The sequence below is a fragment of the Taudactylus pleione genome, unplaced genomic scaffold (genome assembly GCF_031769625.1).
Source record: "Taudactylus pleione unplaced genomic scaffold, aTauple2 ptg000366l, whole genome shotgun sequence".
Taxonomy (NCBI): Eukaryota; Metazoa; Chordata; class Amphibia; order Anura; family Myobatrachidae; genus Taudactylus; species Taudactylus pleione.
Genome location: NW_028284767.1, coordinates 1,309,910 through 1,330,124, shown reverse-complemented (window position 1 = coordinate 1,330,124; position 20,215 = coordinate 1,309,910). Strand labels below are relative to the sequence as shown.

At 47.4% G+C, this 20,215-nt stretch overlaps 1 protein-coding gene and 1 long non-coding RNA gene across 8 annotated transcripts in view; one reads left to right on the top strand and one right to left on the bottom strand.

Annotated features, from left to right (window-relative positions):
- The window catches only part of SPHK2 (sphingosine kinase 2), a 32,651-nt gene extending 14,983 nt beyond the window's left edge, over nt 1-17,668 (bottom strand). Inside the window, exons 1-2 of one of the 7 annotated variants that reach the window (XM_088444538.1) lie at nt 17,446-17,668; nt 7,431-8,191 (exon numbers count right to left, since the gene is read on the bottom strand). In XM_088444538.1, the coding sequence (XP_088300664.1) occupies nt 7,431-7,845 (415 nt within the window). In that variant the 5' untranslated portion in view covers nt 7,846-8,191; nt 17,446-17,668. The other 6 variants (XM_088444537.1, XM_088444539.1, XM_088444533.1 and 3 more) reach the window with 6 other exon arrangements.
- A 143-nt stretch (nt 17,669-17,811) lies between these two features.
- Nucleotides 17,812-20,215, top strand: part of LOC148508419 (uncharacterized) — a 34,130-nt gene continuing 31,726 nt past the window's right edge. The window contains exons 1-2 of the long non-coding RNA XR_015869584.1: nt 17,812-17,863; nt 18,298-18,332. This is a non-coding gene — a long non-coding RNA (uncharacterized LOC148508419). The remainder of the gene's footprint in view (nt 17,864-18,297; nt 18,333-20,215) is intronic.

The window sequence follows — 20,215 nt, the reverse complement described above, 5'->3', positions numbered from 1 at the left end:
ATCCTTACCAATCATTGGATTAGTTGTCTGGTCATTCAGACGGCTGATCCGTTGGCACAGTGTGTACCAAACATTATAGTACATTGACTACAAGGTTTATAATCATTGCTGCATTAGCAATCAAAATACCCAAATAAGCAGCACCGGCTGAACCCAAAGGCTTGTGTCGACGCTGGCAGTGAGGAGGAGATGACGGCATAAGTGAGGGAAGGAAAAGCACATGAGGGAAGAGGGCCCTGCTCGTGAGAGCTTACAATCTAAAGGTGGATACACACTAGATGATATGTTGCCTGATCCCGGGGATCGGAACGACATTTCGGGTAAATCGTCTAGTGTGTACCCAAGATATGCACGCTCCCGCAAGTCGTTAGCAACGTTGCCAGTCAGCCCTGGAAAATGCAGCATGACACGTCTCTCCCTCCCACTCGGACCTGGCATCGGGAAGTGTGTATGCACTTGCCGCATGACGGGTCCCGTCGCCGGCAATATTGCGCTGGGTACACATCGGTTAATGTGCACCCAGCCTATTTTTATTCAAATATAGTTGTTTTTTGTTTTTCCTTAAATATACGGAGCTAAATAGGCACCATAGGCTGGAAATGTTCAAAGGTAATGGTTAGTAAACATATGGATTCGTTAGAATAAATTCAAAGTAAAAAGTTTAAGTGATAAATAAGGTTACAAAACATGCGTTGTACGATGACATGAATCCTATTTTTTTTTTTATGTGAAGCATTTGTACACAATGACCTCTCTAAGACCATATATAACAGTGTTTATCGTGATACAGATCTCTGAAATCTGCATTTTTTTTTTTTCTAAATTGTAATGCCGTCCAAGGCAAATAAATACATAATAAAAATGAACATATTCTTCAGGCAGTTTTGCATTAACCTTTATCATAAACAAGCAACCTTGTACTTTATCATTATTAGATAAAGATAATAGGGATTGCTGTAACAGACAGTGCTACAATGAAAAATAAAAACTTCCATAAAACAAGAACCACTTATACAGTGGACAGCCACCTATTGTGCAAGTTGTTGCACTTTAAAAGATGAGAGAGGTCTGTAATTTCCATCATAGGTACACTTTAACCGTGAGAGACAGAATCAGTACAAAAAATTCCGGAAATCACACTGTATGATTTTTAAACAATTTATTTGTATATTCTTGCGGAAAATAAATATTTGGACACCTACTAACCAGCAAGAATTCTGGCTTTTACAGACCTGTTTCTTCTTCTTTAGGAAGCTCATCTATCCTCCACTTGTTACCTGTATTAATGGCACCTGTTTGACCTGGTTAACTGTATAAAAGACACCTGTCCACACCCTCAAACAGTCAGACTGCAACCTCTCAACCATGGCCAAGACCAGAGAGGTGTCTAAGGACACCAGGGACAAAATTGTAGACCTGCACAAGGCTGGGATGAACTACTCGACAATAGGCAAGCAGCTTGGTGAGAAGAGATCAACTGTTGGAGCAAATTATTAAAAAATGGAAGAAATACAAGATCACTGACAATCTCCCTCAACCAGGGGCTCCATGCAAGATCTCACCTCGTGGGGTATCAATGATCTTGAGAACGAAGAGGGATCAGCCAAAAACTACACGGGGAGAGCTGGGACCACAGTCACAAAGGTACCATTAGTAACACACTACGTCGTCATGGATTCAAATCCTGCAGCGCCCGAAAGGTGCCCCTGCTTAAGCCAGCACATGTCCAGGCCCGTCTAAAGTTTGCCCGTGACCATCTGGATGATCCAGAAGAGGATTGAGAGAATGTCATGTGGTCAGATGAGACCAAAATAGAACTTTTTGGTATAAACTCCGCACGCCATCTTTGGAGGGAGAAGAATGATGAGTGGCATCCCAAAAACACCATACCCACTGTGAAGCATGGGGGTGGAAACATCATGCTTTGGGGATGCTTTTCTGCAAATGGGACAGGACGACTGATCCGTATTACGGAGAGGATGAATGGGGCCATGTATCGTGACATTTTGGGGAAAAACCTCCTTCCCTCAGTAAGAGCATTGAAGATACACCGTGGCTGTGTCTTCCAGCATGACAATGACAAGAACACACCGCCAAGGCAACTAAGGAGTGGCTCCGTAAGAAGCATTTCAAGGTCCTGGATTGGCCTAGCCAGTCTCCAGACCTCAACCCGATAGAAAATCTGTGGGAGGGAGTTGAAAGTCCGTGTTGCCCGGCGACAACATGACATGACACATCTAGAGAAGATCTGCATTGAAGAGTAGGCCAAAATACATGCTGCAGTGTGTGCAAACCTGGTCAAGAACTACAGGAAACATTTGACCTCTGTAATTGCCAACCGAGGTTACTTTACAAATGACTGGCAGGCAAACTTGGTCCTCTGGAGGAGATACATAGACGACATCATTTGCATATGGAAAGGACCAGAATCCACACTGCTAGAATTCATCAACTACATTAACAATAACGACAAAAATCTCCAATTCACCACAGACTATAGCAAAACCTCGGTAAACTTTCTAGACCTACAGATATTCATACACAACGGACAAATACACACAAAGACCTTCCAAAAACCAGTCGACGTCAATAGCTACATCTTATCGAGTAGCGGTCACCACCCCAACTGGCTCAACAACATCCCCATAGGACAATTTAAAAGACTCAGAAGAAACTGCACCAGACTAACAGACTACATATCACAGGGAGAAACTCTTAAACAACAATTTGCAGATAAAGCTTATCAGATACCCACACTACAAGACACAATGGATAAAGTAGCAGAAGAATCAAGGGCACCACTTCTCGAATACAAACCCCACACTTCAATGACACATGACCACCCTGCTTTCATCACACAATATAACACCCACGCCCACGACATCAAGAAAATAATAAACAAACATTGGCACCTTCTACAAAAAGACGAAACACTAACACATATACTACCACCCAGAGCCAGAGTAATCTACAAGAAAGCACCGAACATACACAAAAAGCTAGTCACGAACCACATTCCCCCATCAATACACACACAGACCACAATAGACAAAGGTACACTGAAGGGAGGCTTTTACCACTGCGGGACATGCTCCAATTGCACCAATCTAAACTATAGGAGTACAAAACCCACCACATCCTTTACCTCCACACAGACGGGCACAACCTACAAGATACGGGAACACATCACATGTCACACTAAAAATGTGATCTACCTCATACAGTGCCCATGCAACAAGCAGTATGTAGGGAGAACCATCAGACCATTACATACCAGAATCAAGGAACACCTCAGAAATATCATTAACAAAGCAGACAGTCATAACATACCGGTACACTTCCTCGAACATCACCAGAGCAACATCACTGGTCTACAATTCATAGGGATCAGACACATACAAAGGAACTGGAGAGGAGGGGACCACACAAGAATACTCAACAACGAAGAACTCAAATGGATAATCACACTTCGTACCCTGGCACCCAGTGGTCTGAACATCGACAACGAGATCAAGTCTGTCATTAGTAAATAATACCCCCGAACCCCCCCCCCTCCTCTTGCTATATCACACACCTCCTCTCGTTTCTGACCCACTTCCAGCACCCCTCCCCACGCCGTTTACACCCCAAAAACCACACTTAGCCCCCTTTCGACACCCATATCACACACACACACGTCCCCACAACCATACCACCCAGTCACCAGCCCCCCTTCACTACCGCACCGACCCGCTACATCCCCAACAGCCCCCCCCAGCCCATCCACTCGACAGTGACACCTGCACCATCCAGAACCACCTCCGCACTATAGCAACTTACCCACATGTCAATATACCACCCCGTATCCGCATGACTGTCCACAACCTCATTTCCCAATGAATTCCCCCAGTCCAGTTATCCTCCTCCAACACCACACAACCACACCAAGTGCAACACACACACATATACAGTACCCGTTGAGCCCATACACTAACACACAATCACACCGGAACGCAGCACACCACACACACCCATCACCACCTACCACGACCCACCCGCACTCCCCTCCACCAGCCACCCCCCGTGCGACCGGCTGAACCCCCGGCACCATCATCCCACACATCCACCACACTTCACTACCCCTACATCCCCACGTTACCCCTTAACCCTTGCACACCCAGATAACACCCATTTGATACACGACTTCGCCCTGATCGTCACAGCAACTCCCCAGACCATGTCCGATCACCCCCTGCTATTAACCTTTACCACCACGTCATTTAACCCCGTCACCCTTACACACCCAGGCTACACCCAGTGGTCACATGACATCGCCCATATCGCCACACCAACTTTCCCTATCATGTCCGATCACCCTCTGTTATTAACCATTGCCACCACGCTACACTCCGATCCCCAGAGCGTCACCTCCCACAGACCTGCACACTCGTCATTAAGCCCGCCCACACACCTGTCATTACCCTTTTCCATCCGGCAATATCCCATTGGCCTCCAACAACAGAACACCTCCAGATTGCCATCAACTCCTGACCACGCCCAGTGCACACACACCTCCCCCCCCCATTGGCCAATTCCGTACACACCCACCTCCACACCAACCTTTAAAACACTGCTGCACCATGTAACAGTAACCTCCATGATTAAGGCACAGCCGAAACGCGTTGGGGACACACGCCCACCATCACGTCCTGGAAACCTTCTTTCCTGCTGAAGAACCCCCCTGCTGTCCCAGCGACCGCTGATCACAAGGAGCTGCCAGCACCTCCGGCGAGCGGCACCCCCGCCTTGTGACCGTGACACGCCCGGCTCTCAGCCTCCCCGCCCCCGCCCCACACTGGGCGCCAACAGCCGCAGGAACCACGAGGAGCCGGCGATCACTGCACACACACGGCATCCCTCATCCGAACAGCCTCACCCGGCCGTCCCGCTGCACGACGTGGCACACACGCAGGTACCGGCCCGCATCCCAAACACGGAGACGCCGACCTGCCGCAGCCTGCGCATCCAGCCAGGCTCCATCCACCACGCTGACCCACCCTGCCAGCGCAAACAAGACCAACTGTGCCACCATCACGGGGCACAGCCGCACCAGTAGCTGCAGCACAACAAGAACGGCCATCTAACCTGACGCTGTATACCATCAGAGACTGCCGACCACCACCCCCAAATCGCAACGCCTACACAGGCACCTACCGGTAGGTAAGTTGTACAAATTGCGGGACGCCGCCACATCATCTATCCTTACCAGACTTCCACCTACACTGTGCCGGGCGTTAAGACTGTCGACCAAAGGTCCAGCAGGGACAACGTGCTGGTCCAGAACTGCACGGAAAAGGAGCCCCCTAAAAGGGTCTACCCACCTTCCCCCCCGTGCACCCATCCTGCTCTTCCCTCCACTGCTCCTGGGTCAATTACCCTCTAGTAGCATTGTGCCTACCTACCTTAAACCAATAAAATTACCTTGACCCAACACCACCGTCTACGTCTCTCTATCATACAGATCACTCTTACCCAAGAACTTTACACACTGCCCCACCATATAGAGAGCGCGCCTTACCCAGCTTTTACCTTCCTTTTCAAAGTATTGAGTTAAACTTTTTAATTGTCCAAATATTTTTTTTCAGAAAGAATATACAAATAAATTGTTTAAAAATCATACAATGCGATTTCCAGAATTTTTTGTTCTGATTCTGTCTCTCACAGTTGAAGTGTACCAATGATGGAAATTACAGACCTCTCTCATCTTTTAAAGTGCAACAACTTGCACAATCGGTGGCTGTCCAAATACTTTTTTGCCCCACTGTAGGCCCTGTATCACTGTGATACAAATGAAAAAACCACTGGTATTTACCAATACTTACCCCTCCAGCAAGGTCCAGTGTAACCAAACGCTGCCAACGACGGGGGTCTTGGGTAATGCGCATGCGCGACGGTCCATCTGCGCATGTGCATGACTCGGGGATTCGGCAGTGCCTGGAAGGCTTTGCTGAAGCCGGAAAGGCAGCGCCGGGTACCCCACTGCCGGCAATGGGGGCCGCATCGCTCTCGCCAAGATGGCAAGAGCGATGCTGTGACAAACAGCGTTAATCTTAGATTATCGCAGTTTGTTAAATCTTGATAGGAAGTCATAACCCCTTTAGCGAGCACTAAAGGGGTTATGCTGCATTGATACATAGAGGACACTATGGGCTCCAGTTATCAACCAGAGCTAACCAACCATATTTAATGAATCATATAGGGGTTAGTTACGGTACATTTCTTAGACAGTTAAAACTTGGACACCCAAATGTTGACAGGGACATGGTCTATATGTCGACAGGGACATAACTTCAACATGGACAAAAGTTAGACAATCAATATTTAGATGATTACATTTAGGTAAAATGGTGATGAGGCAGACAAGTATTTTAAGATCTACAGTTAAAGCTCTGTTATAAGCCAGGCAACCAGTGCATTTGAACATAGACCTCTTCAGGTTGTAAGCAGGGATTTTATACATATATATTCCTTTTATTTTACAGCCAGTTCTAATTACAAACAGAAAGAACAGTAGAACAGTGAGGCTAGTTCTTGGCACAGCAAACTAGATGAACTTAAGAAACTATACTGTTATTAGCTGTGCATGTCTGCATACTCAGAATCTCTCTCTTCTCAAAAACAAGAATGCAAGCCCTGGGCTGTGATCCAAGCTCTGGGCTGGGAGCAAGAGCTGACATCAATGGCCACCATGATCCACACATTGGCTGATTCAACATTTCCCACGGCCCAAGGATTGCCTGCAGCCCAGGCTGGAACAGCACAAGTAACCGCGGGTGACCCTAGAGTCCAGGCTTTCTCCATTCAACAATGTTTAAACTTTTGCCAGATTTCTGCATTTTTTATTCTATTCAGCAGTAATGTGGTATATTAATTATATCTTAACTGACCGTCAAGCATTACTAAAGGGGTATTCCACATAATATATTTTTCTGTGTCTTCATGGCCACATCTCAAGAGTGGGCTGGCTTTTACAGACACCAGTTAGCTGGGCCATAAGTCCGATTGAGAGGAACATTTATAAACATAATAAAAGAATAATTATACTCAGATATAAGTTACTCGTCATTGTTTTGTGGACACGTATGTACATTACAGAGTGTCTGAGACTTAGGCTAACTCGGCCCTCAAGGCACCCTAACAGTCCATGGTTTTCAAGATATCCATACTTAGGCACAGGTGAGTCAGTATGCTTATGTCATCTATCCACAACCATGGATATCTTTAAAACCTGGACTATTAGGATGCCTTGATGACAGAGTTTGGGAACCCCTGTGTTAAGAACTAGAATTACATGTACTGGAAATACAATGATAAACACATACTACATTCTAGTTGTGGACTGTACAGATATAAAAAAAACCTTTCATTTTATTTTCAGACTGGTCCCTTACCCGTTTCACTGGAGATTGGTAATTGTTGAATCAGACACTTTATTGATTTCGCCCACTTTTCAGCAATGGCTTGGTTCTGCTCATAATCTGAGGTTTTATCCACCCTAAAAGTGCGAACCAACCTTTGGCGTGTGCGTGTAGAGCCCATAGCAACCTTCTTTTTCTTCAGCGGATAGGAATAAATTGAAAAATAGGCAAAAACTTCATTTGAGCCACGACTACGCAGAGTGTGACAACCCACCATGTCAAGGATGGGTAGCACTGTCCGCTGGTCATCCTCAGGTTTGGGCACCAGTCTCTGGATGTGGAGTCCTGTGTGGGTCAGGCTTAGTGCATAGCGAATACCTTTGGATGGGTAGACTCCAAATTCTCCATGAAGGAGGGTCTCCGATGCCTGCTGGTATTCCACAGACATTTTATGTTGCTGGTGTATAGGGCACCAGCTTTGGTTTTATTATACAATCAATGTAGCACAATAGCACAAGTGCATAAAACTTGGCTTGGTGATGCATAAAGGCAAATAGTATGACAATCATACAAGGAAATATGAAAGAAAATCAATTTATTCTGTCCGATATATTTTCATTGAAGGCATATTTCAGTATTCTGGACAGGTTAAAATACTTTTGAATAAAATGAAAATGATGAAACAAAAGATTTCTGCTCAGATTCGTTCTCTAGCAAAAGTCATAATCCAGAACTCTCCAGAGTTGTAACTTCTGTAATACCGGTAGCTATTTGCATGTAGATGGACTTTTCTACTGGGGACCAAAAAAAAAAAACAAGAAAAAAAACAATTATACAACTTAAAATGTTACTATAATGGTGACTTACATATGTAGCAATATAATAACATACATATAATAAAAATAATACAGATAAAAGGTTAGTCACCAGTGGTTCCCAAACTTTCTTGAACCACGGCACCCTAGATTATCAGCATTGTTTTCACTGCACCCCCTAAGCCAAAAGCTTGTTATTGAGATATTCAGAAAAAATGTAATAAAGTGAAGTAAATTGTGATTAGCGGTCATCCTTAGGTTCAGTTATGTGATGGGGACAGGTTGTGCTTCTGTTTGTCCATTACACTGACCATAATTAATTTGATTTGGTGCTGGACCAGCATCCTGTGGCACCCCGGCGCACAGTTTGGGAACCACTGGGTTAGTCTAAGAATAGACAAGGACCTTATATCCACTGGGAAAAAAATACGCATGTCGAATGCAAACACAATTCTATTTTTTACTCACGTTTAGCAGGTGTATGCTTCCCCAAACCATTCACATATAAAGACTAGTACAACACACACCAGAGGGTAAGAAGCATAAATGTAACCACCGTCCACCCATTCATTAAAATGGACCTAAAGTCTACACAAAGCGACAAATTAATATCACTAGTAAAAATGAGAAAGTAAATGCAGATTAAGCTTATAAAGTCTGCTAAGATATATGTTTGTGACCTTGCCATAAGGCAATTACTGCTGAAATGATAATAGACGCTACCTAGCACAAAAGCAATAAAACCCAACCTTTAGCCCTTTAGTTTATGGCATGCTTGTTCTTGTAAAGCAGCAAAGTATACAAACATACAAATATTTTAAAGATAAATAATTTACCAGGAAATGCAAAGGTCAGTAGTGAAAGGATCATACAGATGTCACTGTAAGGTTGTTTTTCAGGAAAACTGGAAGTAAAATTGCTCCAAGATTTAGTTTAGAAACTCTTCATTAGATATTGAACTGTACTCATGAGATCATTACATGGGCGTAACTACTGGGGGTAGTAAATTCTATGGGAAGGAGACCACATGTTGCTGGGCAACTGTGATGCTCCTGGTCCTAAGGTCTGGGGGTGATAACAACACTGTTGGAAAAGGGGGGACATGATAGTAGACAAAAGATGTGAGGTGGGAGTGACAAGACCCCCCCCCCCCTGCTGGCATGCTGCTTTTCCCTTCCAGAAAACCTTCAAAGTTTTGTTATTGTTAAAAAACTTTTTAATAGGTTTCTCATGGCCAAATGGTAAATCTAAAGGCACAAATCCACTAGACGATTAAATTGAACGATAATATGAGATATGGTAAGAACTTACCCTTGTTATCTCTATTTCTACGAAGTCCATAGGGTTCCACAGGATACCTTGGGGTATAGGTGATGACGTCAGTCTTCAGGCACCACAGAGTTAAAGTTTTCAGCCTCCCAGGGTGCATCTGGGTCCCTCTCCTATACCCCGCCCCCGGGCCAAGGCATCTCAGTTACGTCACAAGCCATAGGCCGGAGGAGGAGAAGAAAGAAAGAGAAGAAAAAAAGAAAATCTGGACACTCACAGGAATCACATTCTCACCATAGGGAGACGGAAAAACCGGTGACCAGAATAAAGCCCATCTGCAGTACAGGTGCGACAGGGCGGGAGTCCTGTGGAACCCTATGGACTTCGTAGAAATAGAGATAACAAGGGTAAGTTCTTACCATATCTCATATTTTCTACTTCAGGGTCCATAGGGTATCCACAGGATACCTTGGGGATGTCCCAAAGCAGTATCCTTTAAGGGTGGGGACGCTCCTGTGCTGAGAGGAGAATCCGCTGCCCGAAGGAAGCATCCTGAGAGGCAAAGATGTCAAAAGCGTAATACCTCACAAAGGTATTGACAGAAGACTACGTAGCAGCCTTGCAGATCTGAACTGCAGAGGGACCACGTCTAGCTGCAAATGAAGGACCCACAGACCTAGTGGAATGAGCCCTCACCAAGGAGGGAACTGGAAGACCTTCATGATGATAAGCTTCTGAAATTGCCATACGAATACAGCCTGCCAAAGTCTACTTTGAAGCAGGCCAACCCTTTTTACGGAAGCCATAGAGGACAAACAAGGCGTCCGACTTCCTAAAAGAAGAAGTGCGGTCAACATAAATTCTCAATGCCCGCACAACATCCCAAGTGGCGTCACCCACTGAAAGTCCAGGTGAATTGAAAGCCGGCACAACAATTTCTTCATTGATGTGAAAACTGGATACCACTTCGGGAAGGAATCCCGGACAAGTGCGAAGCACCGCCCTATTCCTATGAAAAATCAGAAAAGGGGGTCTACAAGAGAGAACCCCTGAATCCGAAATCCGTCTGGCCGAGGCAATGGCCAGAAGGAATATGGTTTCAGCTGTAAGCCATTTAAAGTCCACTGAGTCCAGTGGTTCAAACGGCGGCCCCTAGAGAACTCTCAGGACCACAGCCCAATTCCAAGGCGCCACCGGTGGAACAAAAGGTGGCTGAATGCGAAGAACACCTCGCATAAAGGTGTGCACATCAGAGAGCGCAGCAATCCTACGATGAAACCAGACTGACAGGGCAGACACCTGCACTTTCAGAGAAGCCAGGCGAAGCCCATGATCCAGTCCAGCCTGTGGGAAAGCCAACACCCTAGACAGGCGGAACTCCCTAAGGGAATACCCTCTAGGTCTACACCACCGGAAGAAAGTATGCCACACACGATGGTAGATTCTTGCCGAGGAAGGTTTACGAGCTCTTAGTATGGTTTGCACCATGGAGCTAGAAAAACCCTCTGGACCTTAGCATGACCGTTTCAACAGCCACACCGAGTCAGGTCCGGGTGAAGACAAGGACCCTATGACAGCAGATTCGGTCGTAATGGTAACCTCAGAGGAACGTCTACTGACAGACTCTAGAGGTCGGAGAACCAGTGCCGTCTGGGCCACTCGGAAGCTATCAACAGTAGCGTACCTCCTTCTTGATTTGAATTTCCGTAATACCCGCGGAAGAAGGGAAAACGGAGAGAAAAGGTAGGCAAACTGGAACGTCTACTAGACGGACAGGGCATACACCAGAGACGCCTTTTCGTCTCATGTTCGAGACCCGTACACCGGCAACTTGTTGTTGTGCCGGGACGCCATGAGGTCTATCTCTGGAAGACCCCACTTGTCCACCAGACTCCGAAAGACGTCCTGGTATAAAGACCACTCTCCCGATTCCTCCTTGCTGGTTTAAATAGGCCACCGTGGTGGCGTTGTCCGACGGGACCCTGGAGAACCGGCTGTGCCCGCTGGAGAGCTCTTGACACCGCATGGAGCTCCAAAATGTTTATTGGAAGCCCCGCTACCGCCCGAGTCCACCTGCCCTGAAACAAGTGTGGACCCGTGACAGCTCCCCAGCACCGGAGACTGGCGTCCGTTGTTAACAAGACCCAGTTCGCCACCCAGAACGGGCGACCCTTGTTGAGGTGGGTCGTCTACAAACACCAGGTTAGAGACAGGCGAACATCCGGAGTGAGCCCCATCGTCTGGGACTTGAGACACTGAGGCAATCCATTCCATCTGGACCGGATCAATAGCAGCAGAGGTTTGGAGTGACAATACCGACACCATTGAGCCCAATAACCTCTTTGCCAAGTGTATCGACACTCGACGACACTGCAGACAACTGCGCACCCTCAACTACAAAGCAAGGATCTTTGCCTCCGTCACAAAGATCCACTGCTGCCTGGAGTCCAATAAGGCCCCGAGGTGCAGGATCCTCTGAGACGGGGTGAGAGTGGACCTCTGCCAGTTTGTCAACCAGCCGTGACGTTGCAGTACCGCAATCGTCAGATCCAGATGGTGTAAAAGAAGCTCTGGAGACCCCGCTATCAACAGGAGGTTGTCCAGATAAGGCAACAGTCGGACTCCCTGCGTCCGCAGGAGAGACGCCATGACCTTGGTGAATACCCGTGGAGCAGTCACCAGGCCAAAAGGCAGTGCCCGGAACTGGAAATGTTCGTTGCAGATTGCCAATTTGAGGAACTGCTGATGGCGCAAAAGAATAGGGACATGCAGGTAAGCGTCCTGGATGTCCAATGACACCATGTAGTCCCCAGGTTCCAGTGCCAGAATAATGGACCGCAGGGTCTCCATCCGAAACAGAGGCACCCTCAAGGACTTGCTGAGGGCCTTTAGGTTTAGTATTGAACGGTAAGACCCATTGGGTTTCTGCACCAAAAATAGAATGGAATAGAAACCCAGGCCCCTCTGGGAAATTGGAACATGCACTGCGACCAGCACCGGGCGAACTGAAGCAGGCGCACCCCACTTTGGGGTCCCCCAAAAGGAGGCCTGGACCGTCAGGCCGCAGGTTTGTTATCTGACCTAGGAGCCGGACGTCTGGTACTCCAGACCTGTTTCTTGGGCTTGGACAATTTCTTGGCCCCAGCCTGCCGTGGAAAGGACTGTACTTTAGGCCTACCTTGGGCCCTGTGAGGCCAAAAGGACGACCCACCAGCACTAGAAGGAATCGTAGCAGTCAGAAGACATGCAGATTTTGCTGCTGCCAACGTAACTACAATTTTGTCCAGATCTGGACCAAATAGTACCTGTCCAGACCTTCTAATCCCTTTTTGGAATCCGCGTCCGCTTTCCAAGAACGCAACCATAAGGTGCGACGAGCAGCCACAGCTGCAGAGGAGATCCTAGAGGTGAGCATACAAATATCTAAAGCCGCTTCATTAATGTAAGTGGCCGAGTCTCGGAGATTGCCCACCAACTCGGTCTGTTCAGCCGAACAGTCAGAGTCCAAAGACGCCTCCAAATTATCCGCCCAGCGCTCCATAGCTCTGGCTACCCAACACACGGCCAGAGCCGGTCTGGATGCTTCCCTGCAAGGGAATAAACGGATTTGAGGCAGATCTCCACCTTGCGGTCAGTGACATCCTTCAAGGATGACATCGAAGGCATAGGCAACGTGGCACTTTTGACTAGGCGTGTGACATGTGAATCCACTTGCGTAGGGGATTCCCGCTTAGAAAAATAATTGACCGCAAACGGATAAGCCACGGCTAAGCGTCTCTGGGGCTGAAACCGTTTACCTGGATTTTTCCACGCCTCCTCTAAATGATCCACTAATTGATCAGAAAGAGGGAAAACCGTAGCCTCACCCTTAATATCCTTAAAAAGGCATATATGAATGTGGCCACCAAAGGATCAATATCCTCAATAACTAAAGCCGAGCGGACCGCTCGAATAAGACCAGGGATATACACCTTGGACTTAGCGTCCGGCTCTTTGGTACGGAGAGGTTCTTGGTCAGATAGATCCAGAATCTCCCCATGATCTGACGTCTCATTGTCATCCCCATAAGGAGCAGATAAAGACGCCACCGGCCGTTATGAGGCCGCAACACAGACTCCCCCTGTAAAACATCGGACAATTGCTGAACCGATGTAGTTAAGAGTATTAACCCACGCAGGCTCCGGAGAAACCTGGGAAGGGACAGGGAGACTGTGGGGTACCATCAATTGTCTCGGGAACTCCCACATGGGTGACGACACCACTGACTGCTGGGACAAACCCGTCTGGGTAAACGCAGGTGGCGGAGCTAGCTGGCCCACAAGGGTTGTAAGCGCCTTAGCGAAACAAGCCCAGGGAGGTTCCTGTACCGGGACCGTGACCATAATCGGCCGTGACAGTGCCAGGCACTGGGGACATAACCGCTCCGCGTTACCCTCCCCCTCCGCTATTGGTACCTTACATTTAGTACACATGAGCTGGAGAGGAAAATCAGTCTCAGACATGATGGTAAGTATGTGACACTCACACCTATACGTATTGGTATAGTGTGAATAACACCCTGCACACCGCGCACCGCAAGGGCTTTGAGCAGAGCAAGATCAGGGACAGTAATAAAGCTGACAGTAGAAAGTGAAAGTACAGACAGCAGGCTAGCAGTTCAGTCACATACAATGCAGAAGAAACAAATCCCTGCACTATTAGCGCTGATTCTCAACTACTCAGACCCTCAGGCTGGTAGGACTCAGCGCTGCATACACTGACCTGTGACAAACAGAGGAGAGGTATGCTGGGGGACCCAGACCGCAATGCCACCGCTCACAGGCTTCCAGCAGTGTTCACCATGCTTTAAAGATGGCCACCGAGGAGCAGAAGATGAAGGAGGCCGGCCTGGGGAGGACAGCTGACACACTGTGGCCAATCAGGCAGAGCAGAGAGGCTGTGTGCAGCAGGGGAGGCGCCGGCTGTGAGACAGGGAAAGCGCGCTCCCCTGGCATGCATTTAACCCCTGGGACGCCGCAGCGCATGCCGCTCAGCAGCGGCCCGCTGTCCCAGGGGGTAGTGGAAGCGCAGGTTGGTCGCCTGGCTCCACGCTGCAGCCAGTCCCCAGGGAGCCCCCTGCCTGGGGACTCAGGACCATGTGACCAGCGGGGACCCACCGCGGGACCCCGCTGCTTACCTGCATCCCCTTGGATCCGGCCATGGTCCAAAACATCTGGGGACACCGCTAGCCGTGACTCCAGATGTCTACCAGCATCCCCGGATCAGTACCGGCGTTCTGGTACCGGCGGGGTGTAGGGGAGACGGCATGGACGTCAGTACTGACTGTCCATGCTGTACTCCCAGATGTGCAGCCAGCGCTGCCTTTAAAAGAAACTTCAGGGGCTCTTCATAGCCCCCCTCTGCACAGTGCCTCCGACTCCGGCCAGGCACCGACGAAACTGAGATGCCTTGGCCCGGGGGCGGGGTATAGGAGAGGGACCCAGATGCACCCTGGGAGGCTGAAAACTTTAACTCTGTGGTGCCTGAAGACTGACGTCATCACCTATACCCCAAGGTATCCTGTGGATACCCTATGGACCCTGAAGTAGAAAACAATATTATCGTTCGATAATCGTTTGCAGATTGTTTAAAAAATGTCTAAAATGACCAGCGATGCAAGCTCCCACTGGTAGTTTAGACATCGATCATCGTATAAATATGTTGCACAACCTAACGATATCGTCAGCTTCAATATGTTTGCAGATGATTGATGTGCCTGCACTGAACGACTGCTCATTCAGTGCAGGCACATCACAGACAGACAAATGACTGCACGATTACAATGTCGTAATCGTGCAGTCTTTTCCTATCGTCTTGTGGATGTGTGCCTTAACTATTACATACTACCTTAACAGTACATGTAGAACAAGGAGAACACAAAGCTGAAATCTCTTTACATGCCCTCTATAAACAATATGTAATTTTCATCTGCTAGGAGGGATAATTATTTTTTACATACTTGGCACAATGTGGCCACAAGGGATTACATGCCCTTCAACAACTCAAAAAATTAAAAAAACCATGGGGGAAAATGTATCAAACCTTAGAGAGAGATACAATGTAGAAGTTGCCCATAGCATCCACACTGTCATTTTATAAATTGTGCTAGATAAATTCTCTCGCTCTCTAAAGTTTGACACATCTCCCCTCAAGTGTTGGACCAAGCCCTGGTAAGTAGGGACACTTTGCAACAACGAATAGGAAGTATAAAATAAAGTTTCTCTGTACAATATCCTACAGACACATTTGTTTGAACATCAAGCACTATGTATGTAACCCGATGTAAAGCAGTAAGCGATGGCTCACAGACACATGACTAATGCAATCATAGTGTGACTGAGTGTTGAAATAACTGTAACCGATTGTTCGCTTAAGACCAGACACCAAGACATGGATCACAGTAAACCACACACACAGGCTGGGAGGTTACGTTAGTGTGACAGATACATTTCCACATCTGCATAAACCAATCACTACAAAAGAATGAGGGAAATCAGAGATTTATAGTCCACACTGCCAGTCCAGGCTACAAAACACCTAGGTAATTTGCAACATTATATACAATGTTTATTAAAAAAAAAAAAAAATCTAATAAAAATCTAATAATAATATATATATATATATATATATATATATATATATATATATATATATATTAACGGCTCAGGATGGCCGTCCCAAGATAATGTAAATGCGTAGGTGCCCTCCACAATGGTGCCGACATGTGTCAGCCCAAACCATAAGTCCAACCAGGCGGCACTCAATAAATGAAAAATCCTGTGTTCAGTGAATTTTTTATTGAGTGCCGCCTGGTTGGACTTATATATATATATATATATATATATATATATATATATATACACACACACACAGACATAGAAAGAGCGTGGACAATGGGCAGAATTCTATTGATTCCTGCCCCCATCGCGCCCGACGGAGCTATTCAATTCTTGCTCCTGTCGGGCACGATCAGCTGCCAGTGCTACATTTCAGCTTGCAGCCCCAGGGGGGTGAGAGCTGAAATGTGCGAAAAGTGACATGTTTGGGCGCCCAAACATCACTTTTTGCGATCGCGCCCAGCACTTTGGTCGGGTTTAGCTGATTAAGCGGCTAAACCCGACCACTTTGGGCGCGATCAGCACGAAAATCTGGAACAATTGCGTAGAGGCCCGCGAACTCCTGTCACTTCAGATGGGAGATGGGGGCCGCGAAAACAATTGAATTCCGCCAAATGTTTGTGACACATCATTAATAGATATTTCTTTCTAGTCAAGCATGTAATTACCGTGTGTGCCGGAATAACCAGAGAAGTTGGTTATACTTTAATCTGTAGGAAAATAATTTGGAATCTAGATGTCCTGTTTGTTCAACATTTTGTTATACAACTATTACTTTAGTTATTGTACTCTCTTGAGTATAGGACCCAGGACAAAGCACCCTAAGGCATATTAGAGAACAGAGCTAAGTAAATAAATTTATTGTTAAACATAAAGGAGGCATGAATGTGTGAGTGCTGTAACCCAAAGGAGAAAAATAACCGGCATCACAATTAATATGGCAAATGGTGCTGCACAAACACACACTAGCAGAGGAGACTGCCAGGGCCATTACTCACCTTACATGTTATGCAGAGTGATCGTGTAAGAAGTTTGCATGTCCTGTGATCTCCTGGCTGGCTCACACAGCAACAAAGCCGCCTAGAACTACACTAGACTGGCATAATGCAGCAGAGTAGCTCTAGCTGTAAGCAGCACAAAGGAGGCCGGTGTCTCCCTGCAGCACCGCCTGCCACCAGCAGCTCCCACCACTTTGACTCAGCAGCACTGAGCAGCAGCTACACTCACTGTGACTGGCAAGAAGCGATAGGACGGAGAACCCAGTGCAGCTACTCTTCGGAGAGAGCGCGGGGGGACCATGTGACTCACCAGCACTACCAGACGGGCAGCGTCGTCAACCAATCACTCGCCTCGGCCAGGAAAGGACTGGCCAATTGGTGATCGCAGAACTAGCTGAGGGCGTTTGTTTGCCGGAGGTTGCCTGGGTGCAGTTCTCCTGTTCTATTGGTAGAGTCCCCGTGATGACTTAGAGACATGTGACCGGACCTGCTGGGAGTGAAGTAGCTTTGAAACCGCTGTATATGGTAGTAGCTGCTGGATCCTTGCTGCTTATTTGATTAGGTCATATGGCTGCTGCAGTCACGTGGTACTACTGTGCCGCGCTCTCTACTGCCCTGACGCAGGCAGCACGGTAATGTCTAAATCCCCTTCCCCGAGAGGACCCTGACGTCATCAGCCAGTGTCCAGCGTCATTCCAGGCAGCACAGCATAGGCTAGCACTGCAGGGGTGAGAGAGAATGCTGGTACGATTTAGGGGGCATGTGTACAGAAAGTTGCAGGGCAGGGGAGCGTGTGTCAGAAGCTGATGAATAGAGTAGCTCCCTTACCAAAAGCTGGTGTGAAGGGAGCATGTTTGAAAAACAGAGAAAACTTGGCCCAGGTTACATGTGAGAAATTTGCTGAATAGGGGATAGTGCAGGGGCTGGATGGCAACTTTTATCCTGGGTGGGCAAATGCATGCAAGTGGCCCAAACTTTTCTACCTGTGCATGGCAATAGAAAACAGTGGTCATTGTGTTGATCATTGTATTAAATGGTGGTGACTGTTATGCTCTCTGCATTATATGGTGATTACTGCAACACTGTATTATATGGCTCTACTGTTACCCTGTGTGCTGTGAGGCCACGCTCCTTCAACGTGAAATTACTCTTCTTTTTGAAGGTGCACAACACTGCCTGGGGCCTTGCAGGAGAAAGGTAAATTCTAGAGCATGTGTAATTGTTCATTGCCCCTAATATGCCATCATCCCCCGAATGCTCATATTACGCCACCAGAATCCTCCACATGCCCATTTTATGCTACCAGACCCCTTCATGTGCCTCTTTTATGCCATCAGACACCTTACACTTGCATCTTTAATGCAACATGACTCATCCAAATGCCCCTTTATGCCATTTGTCCTCCATTTTGTATATTTTAGTATCATCTCTCCCATGTTGTCTTATGTAGTACCCCATCCAGTAGCGGCTCCAGGCACGGGCAAGCCGGTCCGTCTCCCGGAGTGCTACTGTTTCCGGAGGGCGATGGAAACGCCCACCTCCTTCCCAGCGCTATGGGATATATTTAAGCTCAGCTGGGAGGGAGCGGAGGAGGGAAGGGGCGGCAACACATGACGGCGCTGGGCGCAGCACAGCGTAGCCCCGGCCCTGACCCCATCCCAATTTTGGTTTATGTGGTATTCTCTGCTCTACTCCTTGTTTTGTATTATGAGGTATCTCTCCTCCCTCTCACTTTGTATTGCACTGCAAACTGTCCCCACCCCCCCCTTGTATTGCAAACTGTTCCCCCCCCCCCCCTCCAAAGCAGCACCAACCCTGATTCAGTTAATTGAAATTACATGAACCGCAATTGCCCTAACTTGTGTGTGAGTCGCTGTTCACAAGCACAATGTACCTGGACTGGCACACACTGCTCCAATCATGTACAATCCAGGCAACTGCTCCCTCTCTCACAGACCTGCCTGCTTTGTTTCGCCGACCCTGCATGCTACTGCTGCAGCTGTCAGGTGACGTCTGTGTGGGTATCGTCTAATGATGTCGCCCTACGCTGCTTACACATGGCATACTCACAGGAGCCTCTCACTATGCCTGCTGCTGTGACAGGAGCTGGCACATACTTCCAGTAACAATATCAGCGTTAACTCTCACACGGAAGCCGCACAGTTACGTTCAGTCTCTGGCAGCGGTTCTTCCCTGTGCAGGGGCAGATTGGGATGGAAAAACAGCTCTGGAAAGTTTAGGGAGCAGCCCTAATGGGGGAGGGATCTGTGGAAGGGCGGGGTCTTTCTCCTTGAAGGATGAACACTTTAGGACTTCCTACCCATACTAGCCCAACACTAGATCAGTCTAACTTGATTTAAAAACTGACCTCCTTCCCCCAACTAGCATTACTTATTATCCCCATCAACTACACATTACATTAATATTCTGTTTATATAACCTTGATAGCCCTCACCACTTCACACTGATAGCACCACACCACAACCCACATACTTTGTATTAATACTATCACATAATTTACATATTATAATACCATTACACACACAGTATAATAATCTTATCACACAAACACATGGTGAGAGCAATACTGTTGCCATTGCCGGCAATGGGGACCCAGCAATTGCCTTCCCGTCTCCGATGGCTGAAAGTGTAATGTGCATGTGCAGACTGGCCATCGCACGTGCACATGACGCAATAGGCTGCCAGCAACAGAACGGAGGATGCCGCCGAGGAGGGGGACGTCACTGGACCTCACCAGAGGGGTAAGTAATGTTGTTAGTAATTTAATTTGACTAAATATGATGGTTATAAAGGTCATTGTTAAATGGGGCCCTTATAAAGAATATGGTGTATTGAAGAGTGCGTGCATTCTCTCTCTCTCACTATATATATATATATAATTTTCTACTTCAGGGTCCATAGGGTATCCACAGGATACCTTGGGTATAGGTGATGACGTCAGGCATCGGGCACCATAGAGTTGAGTTTTCAGCCTCCCAGGATGCACTAGGGTCCCCCTCCTATACCCCGCCCCCAAGCCAAGGCATCTCAGTTTCGTGTGGTGCCCGGCCGGAGTCGGA